Raw genomic sequence first — 14,009 nt, forward strand, 5'->3', positions numbered from 1 at the left:
ATTTACTGTTTTCTGACAGAAGGTATTTAAAAACAGAAGCTCATTATGTGTGTTATGCATAGTATGATGATTCCCTGAAGGGATGTGGATGTCTGTGCATATCGGGGCAGGAAACACAAGGAAACACAGCTAACATGCAGAGTACTGAAATAGTTCTGAAGTCAGACCTTTACCTTGTTCCTGGTTTTAGGTATAAAATTGGCAGCACGCTTGATTTTAGTGGTTTGAAATAAGTTTATGTTCAGTTAAATTTCAAGAGATATGAACTGAATTGCTAAATCAGTTCTAAGAGAACAGGAAGAAAAGTATGACTTCAGTATATTCACACTAAAGATAAATATCAGCATTAAAACATGGTGAGTTGTGACATGATGAATTGTGACAATTACCAAAAGCAAATAGTTTTAGAAGTTTAATAACTCTTTATGCCACTAGTGCAGCTCTCACGTATCAGTAAACATTTTCAGTATATTCAATAAGCAATAAGAGCAAACTTACCTACAGTAGCTCTAATTAAGGGAGAGGAATCACCAATGTTGTTCAGACATTCACTTTTTATGAAATCAGTTACCCCACTGGGAAAGTTGTGAAAATGTGCTTTTACATTGTTCTTCAAGATGAGACCACTCAAGGAACGTGTTGGTTCATCTGCAACAGAAAATAATTACAGTCAACCTTCAAGAAGCTTTCCAGATTTCCAGAACAATGCAGCAAGGGCAAAGCTTATATAGAGATATTTAGCTTGATTTCCTTATCTCTTCCTCCAGCTACACTCATCAATTCACATAGTAAAGGTTTTCAGATTCAGAGTTCACTATTTCTCTTTATTCAAAATTAGAATATCAGTATTACAAAACTTTCTCTTAAAATATAGAATTTGTATGGAGATATAGGCAAAGAATAGATCTGAAGTCACAGGATATAGGAGACTCATGAAAGAAATGGGTCAAAGACATTCAGACATTCTGATTATACTGTCTGGCTTGCTGCAACACTGATACTGTAAGAAACCGATGACAAACCTGCTTTCACCATACTAAGATACAGAAATTATGTAGGGACTATGCAGTAAATCTTCTACCACCTACTCCCACAGAAATACAGTGTTCAATTTTTCTACAAAATATGGTAATGCAATCCCTTCAGATACCAGCTGTTCTACTGATCTATTAAATTAATACAGGAAGAAGAGTCTTTAAACAACTTTAACAGTTAAGTATTACACAAGTGTGACCCATAAGAAAAAAAGCTACCAGAACTGATCTGAACTCAAAAAGAATTTAAGTTTAGGCAACAGTTAAGAGTTTTCTTCACTGAGCTCTTCTTGCCCGCAAATTTCTCTAAATTACCGGGACAAGAGGAGGAACAGAATGAACAGCCTAGATTTTTCATTTAAATTGCAGCAGACTCACATTTGTTTCTTCAATGAAGGGCATAAGTAACTTGGTACTACTTCTGAAATAGGCTGAAAGTAAAATCTGGATGTTCTGCATAGAAAGGATTAGTTTATAGTAAAGAAATTTAAGTTTACAGCAACCCTAATCACCACAGAAATTTTAATTAGCATTTTAGCCAGTTGTTTGAGGTCTTTTGTATGAAGCCCTAATTTGGACAAGAAATAAGGATGTTTGAAGTTCCTCTGTGTCAAAATTAGTTTACACATTGATGTATTCCAAGATGTCATGGCTTAACCCCAGACAGCAACTAAGTAACACATAACTTCTCACTCACTCCTTCCCCCTCCTAGTAGGATGGGGAAGAGAAGCTGAAAAAACAGTAAAACTCGTAGGCAGAGATAAGAACAGGTTAAGCATAAAATAATAATAATAATAAATAATAATAGTAATGAAAAGCAGTATGACAGAGATAGAGAAATAAAACCCAGGAAAAGACAAGTGATACACAATGCAGTTGCTCACCACCCACTGACTGATGCTGCAGCAGCAATTCCCCCCCAGCCAACTCCCCAGTTTATGTACTGAGCGTGACATCCTATGGTATGGAATATCCCTCTGGATAGTTTGGGTCACCTGCCCTGGCCACACTCCCTCACAGCTTCCTGTGCGCCTCCTCGCTGGCAGAGCACGGGAAACTGAAAAATCCTTAAATTAAGGTAAGCACTACTTAGCAACACCTAAATGATCAGTGCATTACCAACATTATTCTCGCACTAAATCCAAAACACAGCACTGTACCAGCTACTAAGAAGAAAATTAACTCTATCCCAGTCAAAACCAGGACACAGGCCTTCAAAAATATTAACATCCCAACAGAAATAAGGACAAGCAAAATAAGAAACACAACTTTCAAATATAAAGCATCTTCAAAAAAAAGTTACTGCATCACAACACCAAGCCTTTCAGAACACCCACAATGTGATGATATGAACTGTGGGATTGAGTGCACCCTCAGCAAGTTTGCTGATGACACCAAGCTGTGTGGTGCAGTTGATATGCTGGAGGGACCTGGGCAGGCTTGAGAGGTGGGTCTGTGCAAACATCATGAAATTTAACTAAGCCAAGAGCAAGGTCCTGCACATGGGTCAGGGCAATCCCAAGCACAAACACCGGCTGGGCAACGATGAGTGGATTGAGAGCAGCCCTGCGGAGAAGGGACTTGTGGGTATCAGTGGATGGAAAACTGACTGTGAGCCAGCAATGTGCACTTGCAGCCCAGAAAGCCAACTGTATCCTGGGCTGCTCCAAGAGAAGTGTGGCCAACAGGTCAAGGGAGGTGATCCCCCTGCCTCTACTTCACTCTCGTGAGACCCCACCTGCAGTACTGTGTTCAGCTCTGGGGGCTCCAACATAAGAAGGACATGGACCTGTTTGAGTGGGTCCAAGGGAGGCCATGAAGATGATCAAGGGGCTGGAGCACCTCCCCTGTGAGGGCAGACTGTGAGAGTTGGGGTTGTTCAGCCTGGAGAAGAGAAAGCTCCAGAGAGACCTTATAGCAGCCTTCTAGTAATTAAAGGGGACTACAGGAAAGATGGTGAGTATAGTGACAGGATGAGAGGTAACAGTTTTAAAATGAAAGAGAATAGGTTTAGATGAGATACAAGGAAGAAATTATTTACTGTGAGGGTAGTGAGACTGGAAGACACTGTACAGAGAAGCTGTGGCTGCCCCCTCCCTGGCAGTGTTCAAGGCCAGGCTGGACAGGGCTTTGAGCAACCTGATCTAGTAGGTGTCCCAGCCCATGGCAAGGGGGTTGGAACTAGATAATCTTTAAGGTCCCTTCCAACCCAAACCATCCTATGATATGATGATTCTATGATATGCAGACATTAAAAAAAACCCCAAAAAACAAACACAAAAAAACCCCACACCATAATCAAAATCTTAATTTGAAAAAAAGATTTTATGGTATGACTGCACAAGGATATTTATGGAATCCAGGGTGTTCAGCAACTTCACAGCTACATTGTCAAAAGACAGTAATATAGGTCTAGATGGAGTTCTTGCTGTAACACCAAGATTAGAGGCAGATGGCCTAAGAGCTGAGTAAGACACTCTTTAGTCTTCACAGATTCTGTAGTAAGTTCTACCAGCCATATGCTGCAGCCATGAAAAAAGATCACAGACTTACCTCCTATCTCAGTCAAGCTGGAAGCACAGAGAATTGACAAGAACATGTAGTACGAGAAACAGAAGTGAAGCAGACCTCTGGCATTTAATATCATCTTTGGTGCCAAATCATTTCATCGGTGGAAGATCCCCCTCTCACACTGCCTCACTTTATAATAAAGCCATATCACATAATCATCATTCAGTTCTCAGTAAAGTTTCAATTCTGTTGCAAGACTAATACTAGATCCAGATTTCAGTGATTTACAGACAGAGCAAATGGATGCATACTCACATTACACATATTTCAATCACTTTATGGCTATGGCAGTGCTTGCTTTTAAGCACTATAATGTGCGTTCAAACAGCTGTATTTCCTCTAATGAGGGTTTGAATAACATAAGATACATATGTGAAAACAACTATGTTTTTGTAGCGCACCTGCAAGTCCAGGTGAGCATTTGTTTCACCATGCCTTTTCACCCTCTCTTCCTAAGAGCATAACTCCCTAGATTACTAAAAGAACTAAGCAACTGGGATGACAGTAGCACTCACAGACTGTGATATAATGATTATAAGCATAGCTATATTCTGACCTATTAATCTTGTGGTACTGGTAAATTTAAATGTCAGGGTGAACCTTCTTCTAAAGCAAAAGTGCCCTGCTGATTTCACTCTTAAAGCTGTTAAGCCTCTGTCCTGGTTCAGCTAGGATAGGGTTAAGTTTCTCCAGCAGAGATGGAGAAGGGATCTCCAGGCAGGTTATTCATACCATGCTGAGGTCAGTTCCACACTAGGGAGCATGGGAACCTTTTCCTTTGTGGCTTAGGTTGCAGGAAGCACATGGAATGGCCTGTCTGTATCCACTGCAGTATTTCTCTGTATATCTTTTGTCTTGTTTACTGTATGTGTGCACAAGGAATATAATGGGAAAAATGGTCTGGTTTAGTCCTGTGCCAGGCAAAGGTAAAGGCAAATCCATCCACGGGATTGCTTTTACTCAAGGACCTGGGTGCACCTGGTGGGTGATGCAGGACAATGGAGAGGTCCGATGTGTACCACAGGGGGACTTGATTCTGGGTGAGAACATGCCGTGAATTATGCTGTGCCTTTGCAAACTTATTTTGTTATTGGTAACTGCTAAATGGCAGCTGGTCATGACGCAGATGGTATAGAATAAAGGGGTGGATTATGTCCTGGTTCAACTAGGATAGGGTTAAGTTTCCCCAGAAGAGAGGGGGAAGGGATCTCCAGGCAGGTTATTCATACCATGCTGAGGTCAGTTCCGGGCTAGGGAGTGCAGGAACTTTTTCCTTTGTGGCTTAGGTTGCAGGAAGCACACGGAATGGCCTGTCTGTATCCATTGCGGTATTTCTCTGCATATCTTTTGTCTTGTTTAGTGTTATTACTGTTTGTTGTTGTTATCATTGCTACTGTTGTTGTTCAGATTGTTGTATTAAGTCTCTTCTTATTTCAGCCCTAAGATTTCTGCCTGCTTCCAGCCTTTCTGGTCTGAGAGTGGGGAAGGGACAACAGCCACATGGTCTCCAGTCCCAGCAGGGCCTAAACCACCACAGCCTTCTTCAGAAATAAGCTATCATTCCATGTACTTTAACAAGATTTAATACGTACAAAGTGTGATAATAAAAATCATTATTAGTGTCACTGTTGTGCATGAAGATTTCTAATCCATTAATGAGAGACTGACTATCTCAAAAGAGCTAAACCAAAAATAATGATCCCACCAGAGCAGTGTCATATGGGAAGTAGAAGAGGAATAATTTTTTCTGTCCTAATGAATAAGAATACAGTACAGAGACCCCCTAATGAGCTTCCTAGCAGAAAAAGATCCTACTTTTTTTTTTTGATCCTGAACATTTAAGTAACCTGAAGTATAACACTTCTGGCTTAAACTGGTATGTTTTACTATCATGTCAGAAGCAGGACTAACAATGTTTCAAAATGATCAGTGAATCTGAATACATAAATGACCTTGAAATGTAGCGGTTAGTCTGAAATTAATCAGTGCTCAATTGACTCATGAGTCATGGAAAACAATTTGACACAACTGCTTAAGTTTAGGAATGTCTGTAAGACACCAAACAAAGCTGGAAATGTGCCATTGACCCTGAGTGTTGCATATTCATTGAACAATAAGTAGAAACAGCTGTATTTCTGAAGATGGCGGTGTAAATAGAAGTAAGACATGGACAATACGGGAAGGGTGTTCAACTGCTGACCAATAATTAGCTTGTTGGTTAGTTATGGAAGTTTAATTATTCTAACTAATAATGACCACAGGTCAATTAGAATGCTAAAATCTGTACCTCTCTACAGGCTTGCAAAAACATTGAAAAGTTTTAAGAACTACTCCTCTGGTTTCACTGCTACTTTCAGCTTTTCTATCATACCACCTCAAACTGGTTGTCTCAGCACCTTTCCTCTCTAATGCCATTTTATGGATCACCTCCTGATCTTGTTGTTAAATCAGTGCTAGAACCCTTATTATAAAGAGCAAAAGAATCCTTGAGAAATGGAAATTCAGTGTGATGAAAGTATGATTCACTACAAGATCCCAAACTATGTAACAATCTCATGATAGTGTTGCAGTTTGAGAACATCTAAAAAGTAGTGTCATCTCTCTGGCACTTCTTTGTTGTGGGGGCCAGACAACAAGTACCTTTGCACTAAGTGCATAGGGAAAATAAATTATGAGCTTCCCAACAGAAGTCCCTTAGCATTTGGCAGTGAATGAATTAGGATTTAGTAATTAATCTGAAGAAATTACTTGGTCAGATGAATAGATCTCTTTTCACTCTCTGAATTATCAAAGGTGAATGTTATATATTAAAACATGACAATATCATAAAAATAGCCGTTGGAACAGAAGGATTGATCAGATGACTAAAGTAAGGCTGTGTTATCAAATTAAATAATTCAGCATGCTGTTTAGACTACTGAGTGAGTACTGTGAAGTAGAAAATACAGGACACTCAACACTTGTATAGGGTACTGTGCTGTGGAAGTTTTTACTATTTCTCCGTCTATATCATAGGTATAGCTTAACAGAAGGTTATGTGGTGGCACACATGTATAGGCTGCCTTTACGCAGCACTGTCTTTTATTATTTTAGCAACTTAAATGTTTTCTACTATTTGGCTATACAACAGTTCTAACTAGGAACTGATTCTCTGCTAGTTAGAGTACCATCTAAAGAACTCTGATATGTGACCATGCTGCTCTTTTAATCTGGGGCACCTGTTTTAATTAAACAGTTAAAGCTGCTGAAACTTTTCTAGATTAATCCTTCTCAGCAATACCTTTGTGAAACTGGTAGCTAGTGAATTAGAACCTGACCTCACACAATGGTCTTTTTCTTGCTCATCTTCAAAGATCTTTCAATACCAACATGCCAAGAAAGTTCACAACGGAATGGACTCATGAAAACTGCTGTCCAGATTAAATTCCAACACTCATCAAAAACCATTCACATCAAACCCACAAGACCACTTTGCATCCCAGTAACAGTTTATAAAAAAAATTTCAAATTCTTCTCACAGAGCTGTATGAGTTACTAGTTTCATTATTACCAGAAAACAAATTAGCATCTCTGCAGATTTCTGTTGAAACAAGAATGAGGGAGGTGGGGACAGGACCTTACTCCATGGTACTGTTCCGTGTCAAAGTAAGGTACTATGAATGGCTAAGTCATGACACAAACAAGATCAAGAGCTGCAGACACTGCTCTATCTTCAACTAGTTTACAGAATTCCAAAGCATTCAGCTTAAAAGACCATCCTTGAAGCCTATGACAAAGTCAGTATACTAAAGCAGTGTTGTCAATCACAGCTAATTCACCTTCAGACTAAAAGTTCATGTCAAGGATTCTGATCCTTGACTGTTGATAGCCTTACGTCACATCATGATCAATCCACTGAGAATACTGTTGAGAACAAAGACTACATAGTTCCCACATTAGGATGGAGTGAAGAGTCAGCCACTAAAACAAGCTACTAGGAACAGCATGCATCTGTCTCAGTATCTTCCCATTAGCCTAGGTCCTGCCAAGAGCCCAGCAGACAAGTCAGAGGGAGACCAAAGCCAAAGTTACAGAAATGGCACACAAATTAATCGCGCCATTTGTCTCTTGTCTAAGAAGGGTAAAAGGTAGATCTGAGAAAGGACGTGTTTTGGCAATAAGGATGGACAGTCTGAATCTTAACTAGAATAGATATCACATCAGTAGTTCTGTTCTTTTTCCACCACATGAAGTGGCATTAGGCATGTCAAATCTTACCTAAGAATTAGTAAGCTTTGATACCACTGTTGTTCTTGCAATTTTTATGTAAAACATCCACCAACATGAAGGCCATATTAAGCCAAGTAGAACACCACAATGATTCTGACACCATATAAAGACAGCTTCCCTTAACTATAGAACTGGCCTTATCAAGACAGAAAGGAGTCTGAAATTATAATAATACTTTCTAATATTTTCCCTCATGGGAACAGACTTGGACTAAGGATCAAAAATGCCAGAAAAGGAACACAAAATTTAGATACATGACTTGAACAGAGAAGAGAAGCTGCAGGTAAGCAAAGAAAGCAACAACAAAGGCAAAGCTGGTACTTCCTTGCAGCACTGGACTCTTTCAGTGAACTGCACATAAAATACAGAAAGCGATCCGAGAAACAGCAGCAACATGTACAGACTCCAGAAAACAACTCATTAACAGAATACAGAAGCCTACAGGATTCTGAGCTCAGCTTGGTGGACAACAGATTAAAAACCAAACCCACAAAACCAACACTAAGTCAGGGCAGTGATGACACTACATTATCTATGAGGTTTTATACATGCCAAATCAAGAAGGAACAGTTACACTAACAGAGCATCAGAATAATAATTTAATTTACAGATAAATTAGAAAACCCAAACTTCTTTCATGCAGACATTTTTCAGTTAATCTGGACTCCACCTCACCTAGCACCACACCTCTGGGGAAATATAGTCTAGAGACCTATACCTCAATCTTCAACAGTTAAGGATTGTATTTTGTCCCATCACCCTGTCTACTGTCTTACTTCCAGGACTGAAAGCAGTTTCTTAGACATTTTTTTATATTCTGTGGTATTTGTAACATTGGAGTTTGCCCAGATTCACAATGCTGTCCTTGGAAATGCACACTAGTTAAAAGGAAAAAGTTAGAGCATGTATGCCATAGCTCTAAGCTAGGCAATATATTTTTCCCTGATGAAATGGTAGCAGTGCAACACCTCCTTCCAGGAAGACCCAAATTTAATGAGCTTTGACAGTTTTAACAAGGACCACAGAATTTAAAAACAAAAAACCCACTACGTATGTGTAGGAACGTCACAATAGACCTAAAACCAGTAAATCAAAAGCATTCAGACACACAAGTCTGATGAAGCTAACACTGGAGGGAAAAAAGTTAACACTTTTTGCAACTGCGAAGTAACACCTCAGGTGGGAAAACAAAGCAAATTGCCTACACATAAGGTTTACCTAAGTATCTTAGAGACAGGCCTCAGTGAAACAGCCAGCTTTGCAAGCGAAATTATTTGCTTGCAAATAAAAGTCTGCTTGCAAAGTTATTTGCCTTCAGAGGCGTAAGAGTGAGGACAAAAATTACTTGGTACAACCTCTACTGCAGTAAAATGAGGCTATTTACACACACAGATCAATCAACCAGTACAGAATTTCCACAATCAGGAGCTGTCACCTAAATGTATCCTTAAGCACAGTTTTTTCAGCAGTGGTTTTAACAGCAGCAAAAACTGAACCACAGGTTAGTCCCATCTACAATCAAACCAAGCTCTTCTCATGCACTATCAAAACACCTTAATTTTTACTGAATAAGCTTGTCAGTGATGTTTGAAACTTATTCCCATGCCTCCTTCTGCCAGGATGGTATCGACATAACAAAAGCATGAACTTCCAACAGTATGCTTTGATCCATGGTGTAAAGCACTCTAGTTCTTCCCTCTAGTCAACAAACTTGGCAAGGCTGTAGGACAAACCGCCAACAGAATCCTCTTCAGGAGGGGAAAGGAAAGAAGTCTTTCCCAGTTGTAATGTCCATCACTGGTCCAAAAGAGGATGTGAAAGTCTCATAGCTACTGAACAGCAGTTCTGACAGACTCTTTGCCTTGCTTTAGCAGAACTAATGAGGGATGACGGGAGGACTGCTGGTTGGATTTGACGCAAATCCAACCAACAGTCTTTTGCCATCCTTCATTAGTCCTGCCCAAACAAAGTAACATGATAGTTAGAATCTGGCAAATAGTACGAAAAGCACCAATACAAGACTCAGTTATGGCACCTTCAACATTCTGCAAGTTTCTAAAACTAGGAATACTAAATTAAAAAAATAGTTGTTTTGGTCAAAAGATGATGACTGAAAATGTCACTGATGCATGGCAAGAGCATCACTGAAGTAACAGCTGCTTCTCAGCAGTCTCACATGAGACTTGATTGTAGTGGTTTAACCTCAGCTGGTGATTAAACACCACACAGCTGCTTGCTCACTCTCCCCTCCACAGTGGGAGATATCAGTAAAAAAACCTGAAACTCATGGGTTGAGATAAAGACCACTTAACAGGGCAAAAAAGGGAAAAATAGTAATAAGAATATACAAAACAAGCGATGCACAATACAACTGCTCACCACCCACTGTAGTACACTGGAAAGACAATCTTTCACACACCATCATCATTACTAAGGAATTGTCTGAATTTAACAACTAATATAGGTACACCATACACAGTTTGTAGTGAAGTCCGTGAGAATAAAACAGTAAATAGTCAGCTGATTTCTGCATTTTACTATAAATAAGACTTCAAAATTAAGACTCTGATAAGACATCATCTTTGGACAACTCTAGTATGTGATCTTCAAAATATTTAACAGTCTCATTACTAGGGAGATCATTATTATAACTGAATTTAGCAGCATGTTTTATAATCTGTAAAGTCATGATTCATCAAAGTTATTCCACAATTTCACTGCAGTCTGATAAAGGTATGATGCTCCAACATTTCTGGGAATATTTCATAGGACATTTAGAATGGAATCTCTTCCAAGGCTGAAACTATACATCAATAATTTATCAGATTTTTCTTCCACAAAGACTCCTGAGAGGATAAATGAATTCTACATGACTATGGAGCTCAACCAACCAGCAAACTGACTACAAGCATAAGCTTCCTATTTCAATCTAATTTTTTTTTTTTTTTTAAAAAAGGGAAAATAAAACAGTCAATATCTCAAGAACTTACCTTCAGACTTCAACTTTGTAAGAACAAAAATCAGGTAGTTGTTGAAATCAGGATACTGATTGAGTTGTTCTAGTTTCTGAAGAAAGAAACTGTTAAGGAAAGTTGAACCTTCACACGTAGCATTTATAGATTTCCAGATACAAAGATTATTGAGTTATGTATTGCTGTATCATTTCAACCAGCTGTTACTATAAGCTCACAATATATAGAGTATGAGCAATCTAAAAACAGTTTCTAAAACCAAGTTTCTACAATTTTCTTACTGAAGCAATAACTTTTAGTTATGGGGACATATGAAAAAAAAAATAAAAATCCAGGGATCAGAAAGTAACAGATCCTTAAAAATATTTGTGAAGCCATTAAAAAAATAAACCTTCCTCTGTATCATTTCAGATTTCAATAACTACACTGAGAAGCCCACCAAACCCACAGAATACACTGAGACACAATCCCATAATGTATCTTTTTTTACCCCCTCCAAAATACATAAGAGCATTTCAGCATAATGCAACAGCTATGATTTTGATAAGCTACTTATTTTAATATTGGACATATACTTGTTTGCGATTCTAACTAGGCACAGCCTGAGCTTTCATCAATGAAAACCTATTTTAAGTCAGTGTAGTGTCACCTCTAAATTACTACACCTACTAGATACCATCAGTATGCTAAACAAGACATTTAACAAAGAACGATTTTTAGAAGCAGTAAGATTATTTGCTCCTTAGGCATTTACTTTAGTTGACGTTTAGCTAAATCTCTAAAACATTTGAAGTAGCTAAATCTTAGCCAAACACATGTATGTTAGGACTTGATGGCCCAGTAAAGTTATAAAGGATCAATTTCCTTCCAGTGACCAACAGCCAGTGTCTCAATTACAAACTTAAGAAACTCCATGTCAGGCTGTTTATCTCAAGTAGTAACTTTGATAGTAAAGCCTGCCATTTTTCCACTTAGCAAAACACTAAAGCATACCTATCACAGCCACAAGGCTCCTTTGCTGTGAAACACACAGAAGATGGAACGTAAGCAGGTGGATGGTCAGGGCAAGAGAAAATAATGGCCTCTAAATAGACTAGAAATTAAAAACCACACACCCAAAGACTGTTGTCAAAGGTGCCAAGCCAAAGAGCTCGTTCAGGAACAGCCAAGATAAGGGTAGCATGTTGCAAAATATTTTGTTCTCCAAGCTTCAACAGCATAATCACCAGAAGTCAGTTGAACATTAGTAAAAACTGTGAATTTCATTGGATCAAACAGTAAGGAGCCAGCAGTGAGCAGAAAGAACTGAACATCAGTATTTAATAGAGACTTAATGAGAAAACACTTAACTGGTCTAGGAATCAAAGACTAGTTTATAGGCCGTATTTGCTTAACTTCTTCACCCACTTTTTTTTTTTTTTTTTACTCAAAGAAACATCTAACACGTTCATTTGAAAAATATCTGAAGCCTTACCAATTCATAATTGTTAACAAAGGGTTTTGGCTAACCTATACTCCCCACTTTGTTATATCTGAGTTTTAAGCACTCAAATGTGCCAAAACAGTGTCATAAAGAAAGACCATGACAGAATCAACACACTGACAATCTTACAAAAAATTATGGACTGGCAGTACTTTAAATTTGAAACCACTAAACACCATTCTGCTTGGACGTGCTACTAAGTCGCATCCTACAATACAACAGCCATCACAAATTTTTTGTGGAAACAATCTCAAAGAACATATATATACATACGTATTTTACATTTTTTTTTAATTATAGGACATGTCCTGTCAAGTTGTATTAGAACGTTTTCCAAAAAATGACGTATAACACAATGGTAAAAATGTACCACTTCTCTAAACTTCACAGGGCAACATATGAGGACCTCCTTGAAAGCACAGGTATCTCAGCAGAGCAGGGAGTCACCACTACCACTTAAAAAGAATTTCAAACATCACTTAACAGCACTTTTGTTCAGACTATTTCTACTCATCTTCAAGACAGACAGCATCAGCGATATTGCTCATCCCACTTCTACACTGCTGTTTTTCAATAAAAAAAAACATCTGAAGCAGAGCTTTAAAATGTAATTTTAAATTAAAGCTACACTGTAAACACTGTTGCTATAAACACTTTTGTATGTTAAATACTAAAGAACATCAGTTCACATCTGGGATATTATCAAAACACTTTACTTGATTGGACACTGCTGGATTTTTCAAAGGAAGAAACAGCATCTTAAAAATCTGAAGCACAGCTGCAAGAACAGGATGATCAAGATTAAAACTACCTCCACCTTTCAGATAAAGAGCAGAAGCCTTCCTAAAGTTGACCACATCTGTTCCGAAAGACTAGAAATAAAGCAAATTTGGCTTCAAGCTAAACTCTTAAAATAATGTAAACGTATATACACATATGTATGTTTCCACCAATTTAAATTCTGCTGCCTTCTGTAAAGAACTTCAAACAAATGCCTTTAATAAAAAGGGATTAAAATGATAAACTCATATTCTTCATAGTTTCAAGTGTTCTAGATATTTTAAAGCACTTACATAGCTAGCTCAAGGAGCAGGGGGACAGTAGAGGAGAGATTTATTTTTCAAGACCTATGCTTCTGCTAGTCTTAATTTACAATTTTACTCTCTCGATCTTTGTTCCTTAACACCTGGCTATTTCATCACTTCTACAATCAAGAGAGACTTGTGGATTGTTGGGTTTTTTATTCCCCTAAGACAAACACCAAACGCACTGCAGAGGAGCACACGAAGCCACACACAGTAGATTTCCCCCTTCCCGTAAATTTTAACGGGTGCAACGAGCAGTATTTCAGGCTCAGGCTTCTAGGTAAGCAGAAACATCCTCACAACGCAGCAGAATGCGCAGTGTCAGAGCCGGCAGGCCAACGAAGGCGCGCAGGCAGCGGCTCCACCAGGGGCACTCCCCCCAGCAGATATGGCTTTCGCCTCGAATCCCGGTGCCGGATTACCTCAGGAGGTCCCTGACCGCCCTGGCTTTGCCGCAGGAGCGACGGGCACCCCTTGCGGCGGCGCCTACCCCGGTCCCCTCGGCGGGATCCGCCGGGGCGAGGGCCGCGCGCCGGCCCAGCGTGGAACCCGGGAAAGCGGCAGGAACCCGAGGAGCCGCGCCAGAGCCCAGGC

General features: G+C 39.1%; 1 protein-coding gene across 1 annotated transcript in view; it reads right to left on the minus strand.

Moving 5' to 3' along the window:
• The window catches only part of TNPO1 (transportin 1), a 52,534-nt gene extending 40,467 nt beyond the window's left edge, over nt 1–12,067 (minus strand). The window contains exons 1-3 of the mRNA XM_026866770.1: nt 11,963–12,067; nt 10,866–10,941; nt 499–648 (exon numbers count right to left, since the gene is read on the minus strand). Coding sequence (XP_026722571.1) covers nt 499–648; nt 10,866–10,941; nt 11,963–12,067 — 331 coding nt within the window. The remainder of the gene's footprint in view (nt 1–498; nt 649–10,865; nt 10,942–11,962) is intronic.
• Nucleotides 12,068–14,009: the final 1,942 nt, after the last annotated feature.

This window comes from Athene cunicularia (assembly GCF_003259725.1).
Source record: "Athene cunicularia isolate RWA chromosome Z unlocalized genomic scaffold, athCun1 chrZ_part4, whole genome shotgun sequence".
In the NCBI taxonomy this organism is placed as follows: Eukaryota; Metazoa; Chordata; class Aves; order Strigiformes; family Strigidae; genus Athene; species Athene cunicularia.